Below are 22,547 nucleotides of genomic sequence, written 5' to 3'. Positions count from 1 at the left end.
TTGTACAGGCCAAACATTTGTTGACATGAAATCATAAAGAAAATTTTAGTTCCCTGTATACACACACTTTTGGAATTTATTAAAGTAAGCATATTTGCATGTTAATGAGTATATTTGTTTTTACATAAATAATTCAACCTTAGATGAATATTTGATACTGTCACTATAGAGCATCTTCAATTTTCAGAGGTTATCAATATTTGGATTTTACAATCATCAGTGCTGGGAGCACCACTTGTATAAACATGTAACACAAACTATGTTTAGCACCACTTCAGAAATTGTTGGAAATCCTTTCCCGATCCCAAGCTGAAACTCACTGGATACTTTCTGTGAAGTTCAAACAAATAGTGCAAATAGCAAGCTTGAAATCTAAATATATAGAATATGACCCAAAATTAGACTGATTGGATCTTTACATGCTGAGACATTTTGGTAGGTAGGTAGACATTTTGGTAAAAGTCTTTGTTCTAATTAGATGATTATATTACTATAAGAGAAAACTTGGATAATAGAGACAAGCTGATGTATCATGCACCATAGTCTCCACTCTTTACCAGGATGTTTTAGGTAATACTGTTGGCCTCATGTGTGGTATGTTCAGAAGCAAGGCTGTGGTGAAGTCATGAGACGCAATGTGGCCAGCATGCTGCATGGATTCATTGGAAACTTGATATTGAGGTTTTGGTCTTCAAGCATTCAGAAATCTTCCACTGATGCTGAATTTTCAGGGCCACCCATTTAGTTATGGCCCTGAGTTAGAGCCCGGCATGGCTGCACGCTCCTGTAACCCAGCACTGTGGGTGACAGAGGCAAGAGGATCCTTGAGGCTTGCTAAACACTCTTTTAGCGCCAGATTCAGTATGTTACCATCTCAAAGGAGTGAAGTCAATAGTGACAGAGTAGGGAATGTGGCCCCTGCAGGTTTTGTACAGGTACCCATATTCATTCAAGGCACACACACTTACATCCATTCTTTTAACAAGACAAGACCATTTGAAAAACTGTACCAAAAACTCTAGAAAACTTTCTTTTCCAAAGGAGATGGTAAAGTGGGTAAAATGCCCAAAGGAAATACTTTTGCAGGTAAATGAAGACACACTCTTGATAGTTCTTGTTCCTTGATGATTGTTGGAAAATAAGCAGGGAACGGGTTATTTTCAGGGCAGGACTCAACCTCAGCACTGGCTGGCACTTGAATGGATAATTCTTGATTGTAATGGACCATCCTGTGCACAATGGGACACCTAGCAGCATCCCTGCTATATTAGTCACTTTTTTGTCTCCATAATAAAATTCCATGACAGACTATAAGCGACTTTGGAAAGGAAAGGGTTTACATTCAGGCCACACTTAGTAACTGAGAGAAGTCAGGGCAGGAACTCAAGGCAGGACCTTGGAGGCAAGAAGTGAAGCAGCGGCCACGAAGGAGTGCTACATACTGACTTGGTTCTCCTGTTTCCCTATGCTTTCTATACAACTCAAGGCCTCCTCCCAGGGTTGGTACCCCCCAATACTAGCTAAGAAAATGCCCCACCGGTTGGTCTATAGGCCAAACTTGTTTTCTCAGTTGTGGTTCCCTCTTCTCAAATAACTCTAGCTGTGTCAAATTGGAAGCTGGAGATGGGGGGTGGGGGTGGGGGGATGTGCACACAAGCAGCAAGCACTTTTCTGCTGAGTCACCTTCCACTTTTCTGCTGAGTCGTCTCACACTTTTCTGAGTCATCCATACTTTTCTGCTGAATCATTTTGCTAAGTCATTTTTTTTCTTTCTGTTTTCTTTTTAACTCATACTGCTTCAAGTCCTTTGGTGTTATTAGAAATATTTCTAGGAACTAATGAAATAGTTCCATCGTTAAGAGTTCTTGCAGAGGATTCAGATTCAGTTACCAGAATCCACATGGCCACTCTGAATTGCCAGTCACTTCAGTTTCAGGCAATCTAGCACTATCTTCTCTGTGAGTACTTGCACAAACAGAGATACAAGCAAGTACACACACACACACACACACCACAATCTCTAAATACAATGAAGTATGCTACCAAGGTATAAATATGTCCTTGTCCTTGAAAGAAAGAAAAAACGACAACAGGTCTGGTGAAAACAAACTGGTAATACTTCTATTGTTACTTTAACAAGTTATTGCTGAGTACCCTGCTAACATCATCATATATAATCTCATTGACTGGTCACAACAGCCTGAAAGAGAATCCGGACCTTCTGCCTGTTATAACTGATGAGGAAGCTGAGATAACTAGGTGAAGGTCATACCCAGAGAAATATGCTTCCTTCTAGTTGTGCTCTCATTCAAGCCAGCGCCGTGGGAAATAGTCTGCCTCTCTGTATGAGGTCCCTACCTTTAGCTTCAGACTGTGGTTGCTCCTCTCCATTCAGTGGGGAATGGTCATCTCCTCAATGTCTTCTGTCTTCCTCCTCCCACCCAAGGGTTTCTATCATAGCCGTCTTTATTACCTCCTCATCTCCTTGTTTCTCTGATCACTCTATTCTGAGATGGCCTCAAGAAGAGGAACGCACTTTACTTATCTTCATCTTCAGTGCCTTCATGGAGGCAAACAGTAGGAAGTCATGGGGTGCCAGCCAAAGCCTTGCAGCCAGTGGAAGGAAAGGGAGGCATCATTACAGTTGGTTCTTTGCATCAATGAGTTCTGAACCTGTGGACTCAACTAAACGTGCACCAAGGAAAATAATGGTGTCTAGGAGCACAGGTGACTGTTCAGTTGTAAAATGCTTGCTTGCTTGTGCTTAGGAAGCACCAGTTTAATCCCTTAGAACTCATGTCAAAGAGCTGCGCATAGAGCCTATAACCCCAGCATGAGAGAGGAAACAAGCCTAGCTGAATTGGCCAATTCCATGGTTAGTGGGAGACCCTTTCTCAAAAAATAAGGAAGACACTCACTGTTGACATCTAGATTCCACACACATGTGCACATGTACATATATACACAAACATACACATACACACATGTACATGTACACCTATACCTGTACAAACTTGTACACATATATACACACAAAGAAAAAAACAGTGCCAAACATACATATTGTTTTGTTGCTGTTCCCTAAGCAGTGTCTTATAACAATCATATAGTTTTCCCATTGAGTTTTATAGTAGTACTTTATAGAAAGGACTTAAACATTTTATACATTTGGGGATCCACAGAGAGCCCTGGGGCCCATGTCCAATGGATGCAGAAGGGTAACCATACCTCTAGACGGGTTAAGGGCAGTGAGGGGGGAAATACCACAGACCTAAGCACAAGAGAAAAGTCAACCAACACAAGGAAGAAGCATGACTTAGGATCATACAGCTGAGAGGAGAGGCAGAAGAAGCACAGAGCACTGACTTCACATCTAGTGCAGGGTCTGCTCCACTGTACAGACTTGGACATTGCAGTTAAAGCTTTTGAGTGCACTGATAAAAGTAAACAAGTAAATTTGAGGATGAAAATGTCACCGGCAATAAATTCATTCTAGGTAAACAGTGGTGTCTGAAGAGATATCCCTATGTATCATGTGTAAACCATTTGATGAGGAATTAGAAAGGTTTTTGTTGTTGTTGTTGTTCATTTTAGACCTTTAGCAAGTCAGTGAGACTCCAGACAAATCATTTCATCCTCTGTGCGTTTCCTTCTTTTAGCTGTAGCATTCTGTCCAACCTGTGCTTTTGAAATACCTGTCTTTATTTATTTATATCATGCTCAGGTGGATAGTGGAATCTATAGTCTTGGTAGGTTTCATAATGATCAAACTGCACAGAGATGTACCATGTATTGCTTGTAGAGTTACAGGACCCTATGGTTGTGATAGGCCTGGAAATCATATAGGGAAAATTAAAATACCCAGTCAGTGTCTAGTTTTCTTTTACAGAATCCTCAGCAGGTACTCAATAGCTTTGCTGCACAGCCCATGATATGAAGAGAGCAGCTTTAGTGTGAAGGATGTCATACACATGGGGACTTATCTAAGATATGTGGTGCTAGACATTGTACATCTTGTAGGAATAAGAGTGGCTTTGCTCTTCATTGCTCAGGGCCAGCATCTGCTAAAGGCTTTGAAAGGAATATCTTATTTATTCTGTTGCAAGTATCTTTTAAGACAAATATTCTTGCTATATTTCTCAGATAAGGAAACAAAAGACTCAAAGAAGTTAAACGATTTGTCAAGGATACATGTCTACTAGAATACATAGTCTGGAGTCTTCAGATCTAGTTGGAGCTGTTCATAAGCAAATAAATATTGAATGACTATAACTACCTTATCACCCATACCATATGCTTCTATTACAGATATAAGGAAATGTAAAGTTTATGTAAATAAAATATGAATGGTGTTTGCATAGAGATTGCAGATAGAATTAAACTGTGGAATTGATTTTCATATCAGAGAAGATTTCAGGCTTTGGTTTGAAGTAAACAAATGCTGCTATTTTATTATGTAATTCCAGTAGATCAAATCAACAGATAAACTGTAAGTTAATGTATTATCAAGTCTTCGGTAAACAAAGCAATAAACCATAAATTCGGGAATGACACATGCAAAAGAATAATAACTTAAGGGTTTTACACTGAAGTTAAAGAATCCATTAGCTTGGATTACCATGGTTCTGTTTCTCCTTTTGCATTTGAAACATGCCCCTAATGGAGGAGTGTTTCCCATATGATTTCTTGATAAAAGTGAAACTTTGAGGCAAATGTAGCCAGAATCAGAAAAGTAACTTCAGAATGAAAGCTCCCCATTTGTACACATTCTAAAAAAAAAAAAAAAAAAGGGAGTTTACCCAGCTCAGCCAATTAATCATTAAGAGGAAACTCTATACAACCTGAGGTCATCTTAGATGCCCAGTAACCTTGGCCCACCTCTCTGCTCCAGTGCGAGTGGAAGGCTTGTGTTCTACACCATTGGTTCTGCAAACAGCGCTTGGTTAGAGGTAAAAAGTCAGACCTAACTCCGATTGGCTGCAGCAAAACAAAAATTGCTTAAAGGAAGAAAAATAGAAGAAAAAGGAGGAAGGTAAATGGGAGAGAAAAAAAGGGGAAGCATATAATTGTTCCTAATTGAAGTATGTGACATTCACTGTCATCCAGAGATATCTAGCCCCAGTATTTATTTAAACTAGATGATAAAGATTCTATCTGTCTTCCAGATTTCCCTTTCTTCTCTCTCTTGTTCTATTTTATTTCAATGGTGTCTCTAAGTGGTAGACTCCAGCTATTCTAAGACTGCATTCTCTTTTGTTTTTATTTTTGTTTTACTTTTTTAAAAAGATAAGTTTCTAAGCACTCCCAGAAGGCCTAGAATAAAGGCACATTTGCCTCCTACCCTGTACCTATCTCTGCACTAATGTCCCGAGAAGCCAAGTCTGGCCTCCTCACATGGTGAGAGATGGTTATAGTACCTCAAACACATGGAGTTATGATGGAATGAAGTTATGCTGCTTTATTTTACAATGAAGAGTTTTGGATCAGATACCATATGTGGAAAGTTGACTCTTGGCACGAAAACAATGCCATCCCATCATGTGGCAATGGCACCATGGCAGGTTCAAGTTTGCTCAGGAGAACCATTACGCTGTTCTTAAAGAATCCCTTGTGGGTTTCCTCTCCAAACTCAATAAACTAATTTTCTGGAACTTATTTTTACTATAAGGATGGATTTAGCAAAGGCATGGCTGAAGCAGATATAAGGATATTCAGGTAGAACTTATTTCTTATAACCATTTATAGGTCTATTAACTGGAGTTTTGCAAGACTATCTATCCAAAGGAAGATTTGAGTAGCAACAACAACAACAAAAGCTGGGATAACCAGCTTTTCTGTAAGTGTGGCACACTGGGTATTTAGTCAGTGCATGAGCCACGTACTAGTTATTGACTACAAAAGTACTTACATAACGATGTAAATGTGTAAATACAAGGATATTCATCTGAGTATAGCTTGCAATACTGAAAGCTTGGAAATAATTTAAATATGCAGTAATGATGCATTGTAATGCACTATGCCACAATTACCTAAAAATATTGACATAAAACCCCAAGACATTTAATGAAGTTAAAAAAAATGCATGCAATAAAACTTCACTTTTCTTTCAAAGATAAACAGGTTAACCAGGCAAACATTCCTGCTAGGCAAACCTGGTGAACGGAGCTCAATATCCCTCATCTACCCATATAAATATGGGAAAGAACCACTTCACAGAGTTTCACACACACCCACACACCCATACACACACACACACACCTCTATCATGGCACATATGCCTACACTTACACATTTTACACACATATACACACAATAATATTTTGAATTACTACTAAACTGTGGGGGTAAATATGTATAAACTTGTGACCAGACAAAAGGCCCAAGGAAGTACTAACTACACCTTATGTCTGTAAATGGGACTAGAGGTAGGGGGGGGAAATTCATGTATCATCCTCTTCTGCATGTCTGGGCTCTTAGAATAAGTTTGTATCATTTACTAGTACATATTACTTTAAATTTTTTAAAGACAGAAATGGCATCTAAAGTGACAGTTCGTCCTTCTAATGCCACAAACATGAAGGGTACTACTTTGTTTAGGTGCCTATCATCTTCATTTTAGAACATCTTTTGACAGTTGTTACTTTCATAACTCACACCATCAACCCCACTCTCCATTTCCTCCACAGATCAACTCTAGCAAAAGCTTATGAGAGAAAAGATGTTGCATATCACTTGTAATAAAAAAATATCAATTTTATAAAGCAGATATGGATCTACTAATACAGCAGCCAGAACAGAAGAGCTATTCAGTCACCTATCTTATCTCCTCACACATATAATATATTCTCCTACCATTTCCAGAGAGTATTTGAGCCATTTCTTAATAAAGATAATTTATATAGGTAGATAAGTGATAGACAGAGAGAGAGACAGACAGACAGATTTACAGATACATGTTATATAAATAACCTTGTAGGAGGACTATAACTGAGTCTCTACCCACTAATCACAGGAGGCTCTTGGTCTGATGAACAGAAATACGTGTGATGAACTCACACTGAGAGGTAAAATAGAAAAGGAAAATTAGGGCCAAAGAAGGAAGAATAAAAATATGCTGGACATCATTCAATAACTATTTGCTGATGATAATTATAGGGATGGAAAACCCATCAAGCCTATGGAGCTAAAATTAATCAGCAAGTATTCACAGACTGCCTCCTGCTTCTATTACTGGTTCTGGCTTCCTGCCTGTCTACTACCAAGGCTGGAGACATTTGCATGACATTCAACTTATCAAGACAGAAAGAGCAGAATGGGCTGGCCGAGTCTCACAGTAGCCGTCTGCACCCCTCATGTTTGTTGAAACCATCTTCAATCAAGACACATTCTTTATGTAGAAGACTATAAAGCTAGTTTAAAACATCACTAGATGTCTTGAAGAAAGCCCAGTTAAATGGAAGCACTATTCTCTAAAAGTAATAGTTCATTTGTGTACTATCTGAAGTTTCAAAGTATAAATAACATCTGATTTCTACTAAAGTCAGGATGGAACTAGTAGCACTTGTAAGCACAACTTTACTTAATTTTTAGGGGTTTATTTCCATTGTGACAAACATTTTAGGTAAAATGTCAAGTGTGGTGTTTATGTCACTGTTACATTTTGATAAGTAACTGTCACTGCAAAGATGAACCTCTGGTGATTTCTGCATGTCCCGCATCCTTTTTACTCCAATTTTAATAGTCCCAGTCATTATCAGACGCCTCTGTTTGATTCCCTGTCTGTCTGTCTATCTGTCTGTCTGTTTGGGTCATGGGTCTTGGTTCATGGGGCCCAACAAAACAATAAAGTCTCTTTTCAGGAAGAGGACAAAGGAGATCATTGCCAGAGAGGAGAACTCGTCTCTGCTGGAGGACATATTCATATAGGTAGAGAATCCTTTCCCAAGAATAAAACTACAATAGGGAAATAAAGCTAAGAGATAGAATTCAAGCCCTTTTGACATGATGTAAGTTCTTGACTCACATCTAGCCATGCTTGAATACATATAACTCTTGCTTTAACAGTTGGGTATCATATTGTATATGTATATGTATATGTATATGATGTATATGTATATGTGTATGTGTATATGTATATGTATATGTATATGTATATGTATATGTATATGTATATGTATATGTATATGATGTATATGTGTATGTGTATGTGTATGTGTATGTGTATGTGTATGTGTATGTGTATGTATATGTATATGATGTATATGTATCATCGATTACTAGTGGCAATCTTCTATTATGAATGTTTCTCCTTGAGAAATGACCAAACCATTTGAATGAGATCCATCACTCAAATCAGTGACATCTTCAGGCAGCCCTACCTGGCCTCCATTTCTTTTTTGTTTGTTTTGGTTTTGGTTTTGGTTTTGGTTTTGGTTTTGGTTTTGGTTTTGGTTTTGGTTTTGGTTTTGGTTTTGGTTTTGGTTTTGGTTTTGGTTTTGGTTTTGGTTTTGGTTTTTTGAGACAGGGTTTCTCTGAATAGCCCTGGCTGTCCTGGAACTCACTCTGTAGACCAGGCTGGCCTCGAACTCAGAAATTTGCCTGCCTCTGCCTCCCAAGTGCTGGGATTAAAGGTGTGTGCCACCACGCCCGGCCACTCCCTCCATTTCTGTGTTCACACCAACTCTCCTACCTCTGACATTCAGGTGACTTCTTGCATATCATAGTGCCCATGTAACCACTGCAATGTTCCTCCAAGTTCATAATGCAGGATAACAACTTGTCAATCTCTCTACCTCCATTTCCTCAAAAATAGGGATTATATTACAATCTTTTAAATTGATGCGTATTTACATACTTGGGTTTTGTAGACATAATAATTGAAAAATTTGTTACTTTGTTGATGGAATGAATGCAAGCATGAATGGAAGAGAAAATTAGCTGAGAAAGCCCCTTCCATCTATAAGATTAGTTGGAAAGAAATTTAATTATGCATTGTTGAAGATGAAGCTTTGGTCTTAGATGTGATAGGAAAGTGCTCTCCCACTCCATTACTCCCATGCCCTGGCCTTCTTCCACTAATATTCTGTGAGTTAGTGAAGCCACCTATAAAGTATCTAATGATCAAAAAACTGAAGTGAACAAAGGAACATATCCAAAGGGAATCTTCAAGCTGTCAGCCCTTGCTGAAGCTCTTTCTTAGGAGTTCTTTTGTGGAACATTTATATGTCTTAAAATATCATAAAGTTAGCAAATATCTTTAAATATGCTAAAATGAAAACAAACAGCTCATAATATGGAATACGGTTTAGTTATAATGAATCAACCAGGGAGCATCATGACAGCCTGCCCTGTTTGCTGATAACCGTGAGGTACAATACCCAGGTGACTTATGGTAGGCTCTACTTATTTGCTCTGTGTCAGATAGTTAAGAAAAGCTTGGAATAACTACAAGCAGCTTAAAGATGTAGCACTATCTGTGGACTCCAGGGGGATTGAGACTTTACAGTTAAAGCGAGCCAATGCTAGACCATAGCTTTGAAACAGGATCAAGACATGGGGTGAATTAATAACTCCTCAATACATGCAGAAATCAATGAATTTCTAGATGAGAAAGAAAATACCTAAGTATGTGAACCCCAGTTTGGACACAATGAGCTTCCCTTTTCTACCCATATGTTATAACAATTTGACAACGAAGAAACAAACCCTTCTCTATGTGCTTCTGAAACCCCAGAACTTGCAATGTTTTTCCTATTGCTTGCCGCCCTTGGACTTCTTTTCTATGCCATCTACCACTGGCTCTTCTTAGACTTTGACAGACAGCACCTGTCCCATCCCCCAGCATAAACTGTTCCTCTGTTTTTTTTTTCTTTTATAAAAATAAATTTGTATACAGTATATTCTGATTATCGTTTCCTCTTGCCCAATTCCTCTGAGTCCCTCCCCAACTCCATTCCCAACCAGATGTTTGTGTTTATAGTGACTGGTCTGCCCTCTGTTCATCTTGCAAAGGTTTTCCTATCTTAGCCATTCCAGTCTGTTTTCACTTCCATTGCCATTTAGGTGAGAGGGGGAAATCTATTTTTATAAACTCATTGAAATAAATTTGCATCACACAATTTATAATACATAAGGTATAGAATAACCTTTAAGAGTAACTTCTGTATGGCCAACTGATTTTCAAAGAATGATTTCAATAATCTTTCCCCTGCTTGTTTTGACGGCCATCCTATGGTTCAATACAACATCTTTGGTAAAGTCAGTCTACAAATAAACATTTAGTTAATATTCAGCTCAGCAAAACAGGCAGATACTGTTAAACTTCTAACCTGATTTTTGGCTGATATTTTCTTGCTAGTGAAAAAAGTGCCAACAGTGAAGCAACAAAGCTTTAAGACTAAAACCCTCCATGAATATGAACCAGGGAATGGTTTTTAAGTACTGGAAAAATAATTATTCATAAAATTGCATATTTTGAAATTTCATCTTCATTATCAAAATCCCCATTAGCACTGACATCTGGATATCAATAAAAACAAAGAGCTGGTTTATGGTTTTTCCAATTTTTATGGTACAAAAAACTTGACCATGGTTGATTTCAAACTACCAAGATAACTTGAATAACTTTTGAATGCAGAGGCTAGGAGTTAATATGCTTCTTTTTTTTTTAACATATCAGAAGATTCCCATTATATAACAAACATATCAAATAATAGTGAAATAATCAGAAAGTAAACCTCTCCTGAGTATTTAACATTGCTGTTGAAATGTTTAGCTGTAAGTTTGTAAATTATTTGTAATAACGAGGATGATTAGTAACTAACAAAATCTTTGAAAAATTAACAGGCAGCTTTTGCAAGCTTGTATAGCTACCACTGATACAAGTTGACACCCCCTTGCCTAAAACTCCATTGCCCTGTGCACTGGATATCACATGACACAAATAAAGAGGGGTAAAGATAACTGGTACTTTTGTTGCAACTTACTGATGATGCAAAACGTATGTATGCCTCTCCTGTTTTCTGAATAATTCTCAAAGTTAGTAGTCTTCTTTTCAACCCTACTTCCTGTGAGATGCATGGGTAGATATTACCTCCTGCTACAAACTGAAAGATTAAAGGACCAACCGAAGTCCATTCAAGTGTATAAACTGTGTTGGGTTTCAAATGCAGACCTTAGGTTGAAAATTAAGCAATAGGATAGAAAAAAATCTAATATTGATGCTATTTTATGAAGTGTAGCAAAATATCCTTTGCACCACTTTAGAATGTGATGTGAAGAACTTACAGATTCGGCTGCCCCTTTAGAAGCCTGCATCTGCCTGTCCATGTGTTAAAGTGCCCCCTCACATGTGTCTCTTTTTAACACTCATGCTTAAATATAGTTTAAGACACTTTAGTAAAGCTCAGCTTTGCTTTTACAAGAAACAAAATGTGTATAAATATGACCTCCAATTTAGCTTCAAATAAAATGAATACATACATTAACTAAGTAAAGGAGGTGTAAGATCTAAAACGGAAGCAGTGCCTCTCAAAACTGAGCTGAGCAACGCCACCAACAAACGGGGCAGACTGAGACACCATCTACCAGAGGAGCATGGGAGAGAAGAGATTAAATCAGAAAAGGAAGAAAGCTAATGACATAATGGCCAGCCACAAATGCCACAAATGACAAACAGTGTACGTAATAATCGCTGCAATTATTCTGTGTGCTTGCTCCAGTGTCTCCAAACACTGAAAACATTAGATCTCTGCTTATGGCTACATGTATCTAATATGTCAGCTGGTGTTTTACCTCCTCTTTAATCCCTTATTGCTTCAAGCAAGTTCTTCTAATAGAGAGGATTTAACCAGGACAAACACCAATGGTTAATAGACAGAAAGAGAAGCTGGTATTTTAAGTTGTTTATGACGAAAGAAAAGAAAAGGGCAAAACAATAAAAAAAAAAAATACAGGGAAGGGAAGATGTAGCATCCTCATGCCACATTTTCAAATTTCCATGTTAACTCTAGAAAAAGAAACATATACCATAGCAGAGCTGATTCTAACAGCTTGAAATATTTGTGTGAATTTTTTATAACAAACATGTCTTCTGTAAATAGAAATATTAAAGCACACAGAAATGGGACATTCTAGTTTATCTGGGCTTCCTTTGAACCCCTTATGTGTTTCTCAAAGTCACAATGTTCAAGAGGCATTTACTAGCTATGATGGCTTCAGGTAGTTCGGACAGTGAACAAGAAAAGTTGTGTCGGATTACCATATAGCTAATATTTTCAAAACTATTCATTAACAAGAAAGCATATTTATATTTAACATCATAGAGTTAATGGAATGGGTACAAAACAAAAAAAAATGCAAGCTGAGCCATGAAAAATGATCATAGCTGGAGGAAAATAAATTTTAAAGAAGTGTCTCTTTGTAAGAGAACTCACATGATAACCAGTAGCACAGGTGGGCCTGGAATTGCTATGTAGAGTCTTTCCGTGAATAAGATCTTTTCCAACAAAAGTCACATCAATTCATCCCAATAAGTCCAAGTTCTGTAGTCTTGGTGAAAGACTAAGCACTGGTGGCCAGCAGTGGTGAACACAGAGCCAAGGTTCCTCCAGACATTTCTCTGGCTACCAGCTGAGCTCTCCAGGCTCTTGTGTTTTCCCTCATGTGTGTTTTCATATTAAGGATGAGACATGAGTATGAAAAGAAGCCATTCTTCTATACAACCTAAATGGAAAGATGCTACAAGTGATTTCAGTCAAGCAGTGTGCATGGAAGATGCTTCAAAAGATGAGAAAGAATCACAAACAAGAAGAAATCTAGTTTGTTCTGTAAGTGCTTTTGATATCTTTTTCTACTTTTTTGAAGAACCAGAGAAATTTGACATTAAAATGACTAATAATTATTAGGGGAATTTGAAATTAAATGACTAATAGTTCTTAATGATAATTGAGTATATAATATGCCTCATGAATTAATATACTTCATATATAGCAAACTTGATTAATCTTTGTAATTTAAGTTGCTATTATTTTATTCTCACTTTACAAGTGGTCATAACTAACGTATAGTGAGTTACAGAGCTTGTTCAACATTACCCTATATAGATACTGGCATTAGTCCCAATACACTGTGAGAATATACCACCCAGGAAAAATGAAATAGCACTCATAAAAATGTTAGACCTTTATTCTAAGGTGAGGCAACTAAACGTTCACTGATGGATTTTAGGTTTTAGAAAACAAAGTTTTCAAGTTATCCATCTTGATGGTTCTCTTGCTTTCAGTATTAAATAAATAACCTTATTAAGTTTAACAAAAGACTAATCACCACTTCTAGAAGGCTTTGCCTTCTATAAAGGGCAGACAGAAGATGATGGACTTAGCAGCAAAATTGGACTTGTTTCACTGCAATAGAGAGCCCCTGTATATGCTGGGTCAGGATCCTCATATGATTTGATTGATGGTTTTGAGGGGGATCACCTGACCCTTTTGTTATTGGGTTATTTCAATGAGAATGAAGATAATTAAACAGATGAGCAGAAATGAAAATATCAAAACATTAAGCGATATATAAATGCTTTCCTTATTCTTCACTCTTGTCTTTCTTCCTTTATTGCTGCTGCTTCTGCTTCTTCCTTCTCCTTCTTCTCTTCTTCTTGTTCTCCTCTCCTCTGTCTCTGTCTCTGTCATCTCTCTCTGTCTCTCTCTGTGTCTCTCTCTGTCTCTCTCTCTCTCTCTCTCTCTCTCTCTCTCTCTCTCTGTGTGTGTGTGTGTGTGTGTGTGTGTGTGTGAGGGGTGGGGGGTGCATGTATCTGTGGGATCACATGGAGACCAAAGGAGGATTTTGGGTGTCCTGCTCTATCACTATCTTATTCCCTTAACAGGGTCTCTCATTGTATCTTGAGCTTAGGTAGAGACCAGCAAGCCCCAGTGAGTTTTCCTGTCTCTGTGTAAGGGGGTGGGGTGGGGTGGGGAAAATTACAAGCACCTGATGCCATAACAGAATTTTTATGTGGGTTCTGTTTGAGCAGAAAGCATTTTACTTTCTGAGCAATCTTTGCAGTCCAAATGCTACAGAAATGTAAATTGTGATTTGGTTGCAGCTCAGGCTTATTAATATTTTGTTTGTCTTAGGACATAATAGTCAATACATATTCATCAATTCACTCAATTAACACCCACTGAGCATCAATTATACACTGCATAAGAAGTGTTGAATAGGAAGTCTCTGTCTTTCAGTCTTATATTCTAGTAGGGAGAAAGAATATAACAAAAGTTCACACAACAAATGGACTACCATTCTAACATGTTACCAAATTGTGCAGGATATTGTAAAATTATAATGTGTTCTAGTTGTTTACGGGTAAAGTTTGGAAATTAAAATCCACACGGATAAGCATAAAAAATCTTGAGTAGCATTCATAAACTTTGTGTTAAGTCATTTAGCCAATTCAACCTCAAGTAATATTATGCCCAGATGATTAATTGACTCAGCATTATTATCATAACTCTGTAAAATATTACCTTAAGGCTGGTATATATGGGCTTCTGTTCCAGGGACTTAACATAATGAAAAGGATAGATCAGGTTTTTGCTAGATAGAGTCTGAATATATCAGTTTTATTCCTATCTCCTCTTATGAGATAATAAAATACATTCTCTCTGAGGTAGGGATTTATACTGTCTCTTACCTTGTAATAATACTAACTTCCTAGAGTTATTGATGAGTAAGTACCATGTTAATGAGTTAAGAGTAATGTATAAAAATATTGAATAGTGTCTGGTGGACAGATGCTTAATAGTTATTAACTATAATAAGAATCGTGTTATCAAAATCTTAAACTTCATCTGTGTACAATGGACATTTCTCTGTTTTAAAAAAAAACTATTTAATTTCTTTGAAATTCAGTGCTTAAATTCCATGAGTGCTTAAGTCTTTCAAGAATTCATAATGCCCCTTCATGTAAATTATGGGATCCATGAGGAAAATCTCTCTTAACATTACTGGATTCCATCCTTAACCCTGAGGAGCTATGTGACATTGGATCAAGTTCTGTAAGTTCCAGTTCCTCATGCTGAAAAATCAAGTCGGACTAACATGTCGGACAGTTTTATGTCAACTTGATACAAGTTAAGGTAAGTTAAGTGAAAGAAACCTCAGTTAAGAAAAATGCCTCCAAGCCCATTGTGGATGGTGCTTTCCCTGAGCTGATGATCCTGGGGTCTATAAGAAAGAAGGCAGAGCAAACCAGTAAGCAATATTCCTTCATGGCTTCAGGATTAGCTCCTGCCTCCAAATTCCTGCTGTTTGAAGTCGTGTCCTTACTACTTTTAATAATGAACTGTTTATATGGAACTGTGAATGAAATAAACCCTTTCCTCCCCATGTTGCTCTTGGTTATGGTGTTTCATCACCTCAATAGTAACCTTGACTAAGACAACTAGCGACATAGTTCATTGGCCTAGTGAGTACTTTCCTAGAATATAGGATCCCCAGTACTTCCCAAGAAGTATAATAAAATATCTATTTTATTCAACACTTCCAGCAAACTGAGCAGAAGAGTCAATGAATGTTAAGCAAATTATTTTCATAATTATTTTTCTTACTGTGTAGATATGATTAGTTGTTGAGAGTTTAGGCTAATTTTTAAAGCAGTATGGATTAAAGCATGAGATGTTTTTCTGTTGAACTAATAGACTAAGGCATAGTTAGGCCACTAAAGAGAAAAAACTGGAAAAATTCCTATTTCTGTTCAATTTAAAATATTTGGAACTGAAATTTAAAACTTAAAATGAAGTATTCTTCTACATTAAGAATTACTAGGCATGCAAAAAAAAGGAAAAGGAAAAATATTAAGTAGGAATTCTTGTAAAATCATAAATTATTCAAAAATAAAAGAACACCTACCATTTACAACTCAAACATGCAAGAAAAAAATGAAGTAGATTCTTTTGATGAGTAATTCAGTTACTTAGGTCTGTGGTGTGAAAGTATACATAAAAATGATATATGTGCACAATTCTTAGTTCCTTTTAAAAAGTGATCATCTTCAAGGGTAAGTATGAGTTTTATTTAGAATTGAGTATCCCCCAACACGCACAAATACAAAAGAATCTCTTTGAAGTCTGGGGACCAAATTCAGAAGATATCTCATCCCAGTAGTTGAGAAATTAGCCAGCAAGGAAAGCCAAGTCATAGGTCTAAGTTCTCAATGTTCACTATGAACCTGGTTGACTTGGTTCTCTCTTCTTAAAAGGTTTATTGTTTGTTTGTTTGTTTGTTTGTTTCCTTTCTTTCTTTTTTGTTTTCAACACTAAGTGGTTCAAGGGCTCTTCATAACTCCTCTCCTGGAGAAGGAGGTCCGCACTGGGATGGGTTTTCCTTCTTGAGGTGTCAAGCTTCGGCTCCTTTGCCAAGATGGCGGCCCTGGCTCCCATGGAGGTAGCGATTGTGCAGCACCTCTGGCCCAGGGGCCGTCTTACAGCCACGGCCTACCCGCGCAAAGCGGAAGACACATTGGGCAGCCTTTACATTTTCCATCCAAGAAAGGGCGCCTCGGTTTTGAAGCTAAAGAGCACCTCTGCCAAAATGGTGACCGTGTGGCGTCACTGCTCTTTACCAAGATGGCGGCGAGAGACTTCCGGCACGCGCTTCCCCAATCAGAGATCTCCAAGAGGTCAGGCAGAGGAGACCGCCCTCGGAGTCCAAGTGCTGCGCGATCGGCTGGGGGAGAGAATGGGGTGGAGCCACGGCAGCCTCAGCTCCGATCAGAAGTGCCAAGCGCTGGCACCTGTGGGGGAGCAAAAGTTACTTCCTCGCACCCCAAAGCAACACCATAACACCTTACTCCCCAACCCCCAGGCCCCTAAACCGTAGCGTGCGGCGCGAGGTAGGGGGCACGGTCCCAGAGTCGCCCCAGTCTGCCCAAAGGGGCGGGCAGCTTAGGGGCAGGTCCCGCGCGGCGGCTGCACTGTCACCCCCACGCCCCTCTCCTGTCCTAGGGGGACCGGCCACGTGTTTCTCTTGGAGACCCGGGGCTCGCCCTGGGAACAGCTGGAGGGAGCTAAACGCTGACGTTGTAAAGATGCGTGTTTTGTTTTATTTGGAGGGGCAGAGGGGTCCCTGGAACTCAGAAAGAAGGCAGAGCGAGGCACTGAGCCTGGAGCAGCAAATGTCAAGATTTGGGGGAGGGGCCTCCGCGGGGAGCTTGGATGCTGGCCCCGAAGGGGGTGGAAGGAGAGGTCAGGAGTTTGGGGTAAGAGGAGGGCGGACTTCGCCAGCAACTTACTATTCCGTCTGCAACTTGCTTCTAGGCCTGCACACACCCCCTCCCGCCCCGCAAGGCTTCCTTAATCACAATTTTTTTCTTTTTTCTTTTTTTTTCTTTTTTTTTTTTAAGTGCAAAGAAACCCAGCTCGCTAAGAGGGTTTTGCATTCGCCGTGCAACTTCCTCCGAATGTGAGCGCGCTGGCAGGCAGGGAGGGAGCGGTGGGGGGGGGGGGGGGAGGTTTGAACTTGGCAGGCGGCGCCTCCTGCTGCCGCCGCCGCCGCTGCTGCCGCCTCCTCTCAGACTCGGGGAAGAGGGTGGGGGACGATCGGGGCGCGGGGGAGGGTGGGTTCTGCTTTGCAACTTCTCCCGGTGGCGAGCGAGCGCGCGCGCAGCGGCGGCGGCGGCAGCGGCGGCGGCTGCAGACGGGGCCGCCCAGACGATGCGGGGGTGGGGGACCTGGCAGCACGCGAGTCCCCCCCCGGGCTCACAGTATGTATGCGCTGACCCTCTGCTCTGCCCTCCCGTCCCCTCCCCAAGCCTCCCCCCACCCCGAGGGCGTGTCTGCCGTCCTGTCCCGAGAGCGGCCAGGGCTCTGCGGCACCGTTTCCGTGCCATCCCGTAGCCCCTCTGCTAGAGTGACACACTTCGCGCAACTCGGCAGTTGGCGGACGCGGACCACCCCTGCGGCTCTGCCGGCTGGCTGTCACCCCCTCGGGGGCTCTGGCGGCAGACCCACGGGGCGGGCTCCCGAGCGGTTCCAAGCCGCGGAGCTGGGCGGGGGCGGGAAGGAGCCAGGGAGAAGAGAAACTAAAGAAACTCGCTTTCCCTCCCAGGCCAGGTCGGCAGCCGCTGCCGCACTTTTTTTTTTTCTCGTCCCTCGGGTGGGGAAAAAAGGCCAAGAAGCCGCGCGCGCCCCGGCGGTGGCGATGCCCGGAGCCGCGCGGGCTTGCAGGCGCCGTCGGGGCCGGGGCTGGCGGGGCCCGCGCGCTGGGCGAGAAGAGGGCGAGGGCCGAGGGCGCCCTTGCAGTTGCCGACAGTCGCCAACAGGTTGCACCGTTCCCCGCGGCCGCCGCGCGGCCCCTCGGGCGGGGAGCGGCCGGGGGGTGGAGTGGGAGCGCGTGTGTGCGAGTGTGTGCGCGCCGTGGCGCCGCCTCCGCCCGCCCCTCGCTCGGTCCCGCTCGCCTGCCGCGGCCGGGCGGCCCTTTCGCGTGTCCGCGCTCCCCCCCCTTCCCCTCCGCCTCCTCCATTTTGCGAGCTCGGAGTCAGTGCCTGGAGCCCGAGTCGCCGCCCGCCCGTCGGGGACGGATTCTAAGTGGGTGGAACAAGACGCCGCAGCCGGGCGGCGCGGCGCCGGGACGGGAGAACGCGCGCGGGGAGACGGGAGCGGCGCGGGGGCCCGGCTTGTCAGCCGGGAACGGGTGACTTTCCGCGCTAGGGGCTCTCCCCTCCCCCATGGAAAAGAGGGGGCGACTGTTGACTTCCTTCTCCGTGACACGCGCGCCTCCCGCGTCCGCACGCCGACTTGTTTATCTGGCTGCGGTGGGAGCCGCAGGCGGGCGGGCGAGCGCGCCGGTGCTGAGGTGAGCGGGGGCTGGGCGAGCGGGCGCCCGCGCTGAGGTGAGCCGGACTGGGCGCGCTCCCCGAGGGGCTCGGCAGCCGGGGCGGCGGGACTTGGCAAACTTTTGCCAGCCCGGGCTTGGGGGCGGGGGAGGGGGGGTGGAGGCTGGCGAGGGCAGGGTGACGGTGACGAAAGGGCCTCGGCGGTGACAGCGCTGGCGCTTCCTCTCCCCGCACCGCCATCCCTGGCCCAGCGCGCTGCCCCGCCGCGGAGCCTCGAGCGCCCTGGCGGGAGTCTGGCGTCCTTTTCGGTTTTGCTTTTTTTTTTTTTTTTTTCCTTGTCGCAAGCCCTCCGGTCTCCGCTGTCCTCGGGGCCGCCAGGACAGCCAGCTTTTTCCCCCTGGGGGAAGGCAGAGGGGCGGCTGCGACCCGCGGTCTCAGGGCGCGCGGCTGCGGGCTGCGGGCTTGTGGGGTGGATTCGGGGCTCGCTGCCTGCAGCCCAGACTTCGCCCGCCCGGCCTTATCTGCTAGAAGTGGGCGTGCCGCAGAGAACTCAACAGGTCTGGACACATTTCTCCCTTCACCTCGCACCTTTCTCCCTCCTTCTCCCCCAACCCCACCCCCGGACAACTTGGGCACTAGCTTTGGGGCATGATTTCGAACCTGACTTTTCTGAGTGGTACCCTTTTAGAAAGAGACCCTCCCTAGCCACAGTTTTTTGATGCAGCGATTTTTTTTTTTTTTTTTTTTTAACAAGTGCTACTTTGACGTTTGAGGTTGCAGGCTCAGGAATTGCGGCCTTACCACTTAAGACCCTGGGCATGGTTCGTGTGACTAATGTCACAGGGTTATTTACAGTTTTAAATGGGGGATAAATGTCGCTTAAGGGAGCATCTTGTTTTATGAAGTGTTGTTATGGTTTCAGGCTGGAAGGGGCAGCTGTCAAAAAAGCGGGTGTGAAAATTCATTAAGGTCATTTGATAACTAATGTTTAGAGACCGTTCTCAGAGGCATAGGACCCCGGTTCTGAGAGACAAGTCCTGTACAGGGAAGAAGCCTATGGCAGGTCCCAGCCCTCTCTCCACCTTCCTCAAATTCCCCTTCCAGAGAAGAAGGTCATACTTAGTGTCTTGGTACAGGAAAAATTTACCATTTTATGGGAGGGGATTCCAAATATATTTGTCGTAGTCTTTGCTAGCCTCTCAAAACATTTTGATTATTAATAATATACTAGCAGTCTGGAGGAATAAATAAAGGTTTAAAACTGCAGAGAAAATTATTCTGAGCATTTTCTTGAATGGGTTTTATTTGACTTTATATGTGATTCTACAGTCCAGTTTTTCTGTTTTTCCTGGTATTTACATATTTGGAAAGAGAAATCTTCAACTTATAGATAAAATATTTTGTATTGAGCATATTAAACAAATTTTTAAAAAAGGAATATAACTCAGTAAATCTTCGTGTTAGGAATTTTGATAAGCTCTGTTCTATTAAACTATTTAAATACGTTAAAATTGTAGGGAAGAAGCCAGTACACACTCTACTCTGCTTTTAAGGATGCACATTTTAGTCTGTATATAATATATATTATTTCTTATATCCCAAGTTTGAAGGTAGGTGATACTAGACAGGCATATTTAGTTGAAAATGGAGTTTCAGAGTAAGAGCTTTTCCCTAGCCCTGCAAGACAAGCAGCCCAGCACTGCTTTTTTTTTTTTTCCAATAAAATGTGCATAATTCTTCAAGGTTGTACCTTGAAAGGTTTAGATGTGTGGGGATTGGCACAGGTGAAATTGTGAATCATGAGGTGTGTAAACAATTATAGTATAGCATTTATCAAACGGTTTATGTAGTGGTTTCCAGAGAGGAATCTCTCAATTGAAAGGGGTTGGAAATTTAAGGATCACGCCTTTAAAAAAAAAAAAAAAAGTTAAATACTTTGACGTAAATTTGAACCTTTGCAATAATCACAAATAACAAATTACAACCTCCATGCTTACCAAATGTGTACATTTAGCGAGTGGCAGGATAAACAGCCAAGTTTAAATCGGTCGACCGGGCAGATGAGCTGCTTTGTGGATGGGAGCAGGGAGGATATAGCTTTATTTTAGAAGATAGGAACTATTCTTCTGATAATGAAGACTTTGGTTTGGGAGTTACCTAAAGGGTTTATTTAATAGGCTGTCTCTTACTAATCGGATCAGAGATAATGTGGTTTTATAGCTTATTATGTCCTTTTTTTTTTTTTTTGTAGTTAATATTTGCCAATGGACTCCAAAGAATCCTTAGCTCCCCCTGGTAGAGACGAAGTCCCCAGCAGTTTGCTTGGCCGGGGGAGGGGAAGCGTGATGGACTTGTATAAAACCCTGAGGGGTGGAGCTACAGTCAAGGTTTCTGCGTCTTCACCCTCAGTGGCTGCTGCTTCTCAGGCAGATTCCAAGCAGCAGAGGATTCTCCTTGATTTTTCAAAAGGCTCAGCAAGCAATGCGCAGCAGCAGCAGCAGCAGCAGCAGCAGCAGCAGCAGCAGCAGCAGCAGCAGCCGCAGCCAGATTTATCCAAAGCCGTTTCACTGTCCATGGGACTGTATATGGGAGAGACCGAAACAAAAGTGATGGGGAATGACTTGGGCTACCCACAGCAGGGCCAGCTTGGCCTCTCCTCTGGGGAAACAGACTTTCGGCTTCTGGAAGAAAGCATTGCAAACCTCAATAGGTCGACCAGCCGTCCAGAGAACCCCAAGAGTTCAACACCTGCAGCTGGGTGTGCTACCCCGACAGAGAAGGAGTTTCCCCAGACTCACTCTGATCCATCTTCAGAACAGCAAAATAGAAAAAGCCAGCCTGGCACCAACGGTGGCAGTGTGAAATTGTATACCACAGACCAAAGCACCTTTGACATCTTGCAGGATTTGGAGTTTTCTGCCGGGTCCCCAGGTAAAGAGACAAACGAGAGTCCTTGGAGGTCAGACCTGTTGATAGATGAAAACTTGCTTTCTCCTTTGGCGGGAGAAGATGATCCATTCCTTCTGGAAGGGGACGTGAATGAGGATTGCAAGCCTCTTATTTTACCGGACACTAAACCTAAAATTCAGGATACTGGAGATACAATCTTATCAAGCCCCAGCAGTGTGGCACTGCCCCAAGTGAAAACAGAGAAAGATGATTTCATTGAGCTTTGCACCCCTGGGGTAATTAAGCAAGAGAAACTGGGCCCGGTTTATTGCCAGGCAAGCTTTTCTGGGACAAATATAATTGGGAATAAAATGTCTGCCATTTCTGTTCATGGCGTGAGTACCTCTGGAGGACAGATGTACCACTATGACATGAATACAGCATCCCTTTCTCAGCAGCAGGATCAGAAGCCTGTTTTTAATGTCATTCCACCAATTCCTGTTGGTTCTGAAAACTGGAATAGGTGCCAAGGGTCTGGAGAGGACAACCTGACTTCCTTGGGGGCTATGAACTTCGCAGGCCGCTCAGTGTTTTCTAATGGATATTCAAGGTAAGTCAGCACTTTGCTGTTTCTTAAGAATGATACATTTAAGATAGTTTGATAAACTTCATTCTTTTATCAGTGCGTACTTTTTTCTATACTATTTGTATACTTTTGCAAATAACTCAGTACAAATGGTCTTTTGAATGTATAGGCATGTTAGAAACTGGAAAGGACTCGTCACTGCAAAAGCCCTTTGGGTGTTTGGTTAAATAGTAATCGTTTCTC

General features: G+C 42.0%; 1 protein-coding gene across 15 annotated transcripts in view; it reads left to right on the top strand.

Annotated features, from left to right (window-relative positions):
- Nr3c1 (nuclear receptor subfamily 3, group C, member 1) overlaps positions 1-22,547 on the top strand; it is a 108,877-nt gene that overhangs the window by 11,096 nt on the left and 75,234 nt on the right. For 2 of the 15 annotated variants that reach the window (XM_030250339.1, XM_006525661.3), the window contains exons 1-2: positions 16,409-17,254; positions 21,081-22,328. In XM_030250339.1, the coding sequence (XP_030106199.1) occupies positions 21,094-22,328 (1,235 nt within the window). In that variant the 5' untranslated portion in view covers positions 16,409-17,254; positions 21,081-21,093. Of the gene's footprint in view, positions 1-16,408; positions 17,255-17,368; positions 17,458-17,581; positions 17,759-17,791; positions 18,108-18,155; positions 18,887-19,046; positions 19,387-21,080; positions 22,329-22,547 lie in introns of those variants that run through there. The other 13 variants (NM_001361212.1, XM_006525662.2, XM_006525664.2 and 10 more) reach the window with 12 other exon arrangements.

Source organism: Mus musculus, chromosome 18 (genome assembly GCF_000001635.26).
Source record: "Mus musculus strain C57BL/6J chromosome 18, GRCm38.p6 C57BL/6J".
Classification (NCBI taxonomy): domain Eukaryota; kingdom Metazoa; phylum Chordata; class Mammalia; order Rodentia; family Muridae; genus Mus; species Mus musculus.
This window is presented reverse-complemented; position numbering and strand designations above follow the sequence as displayed.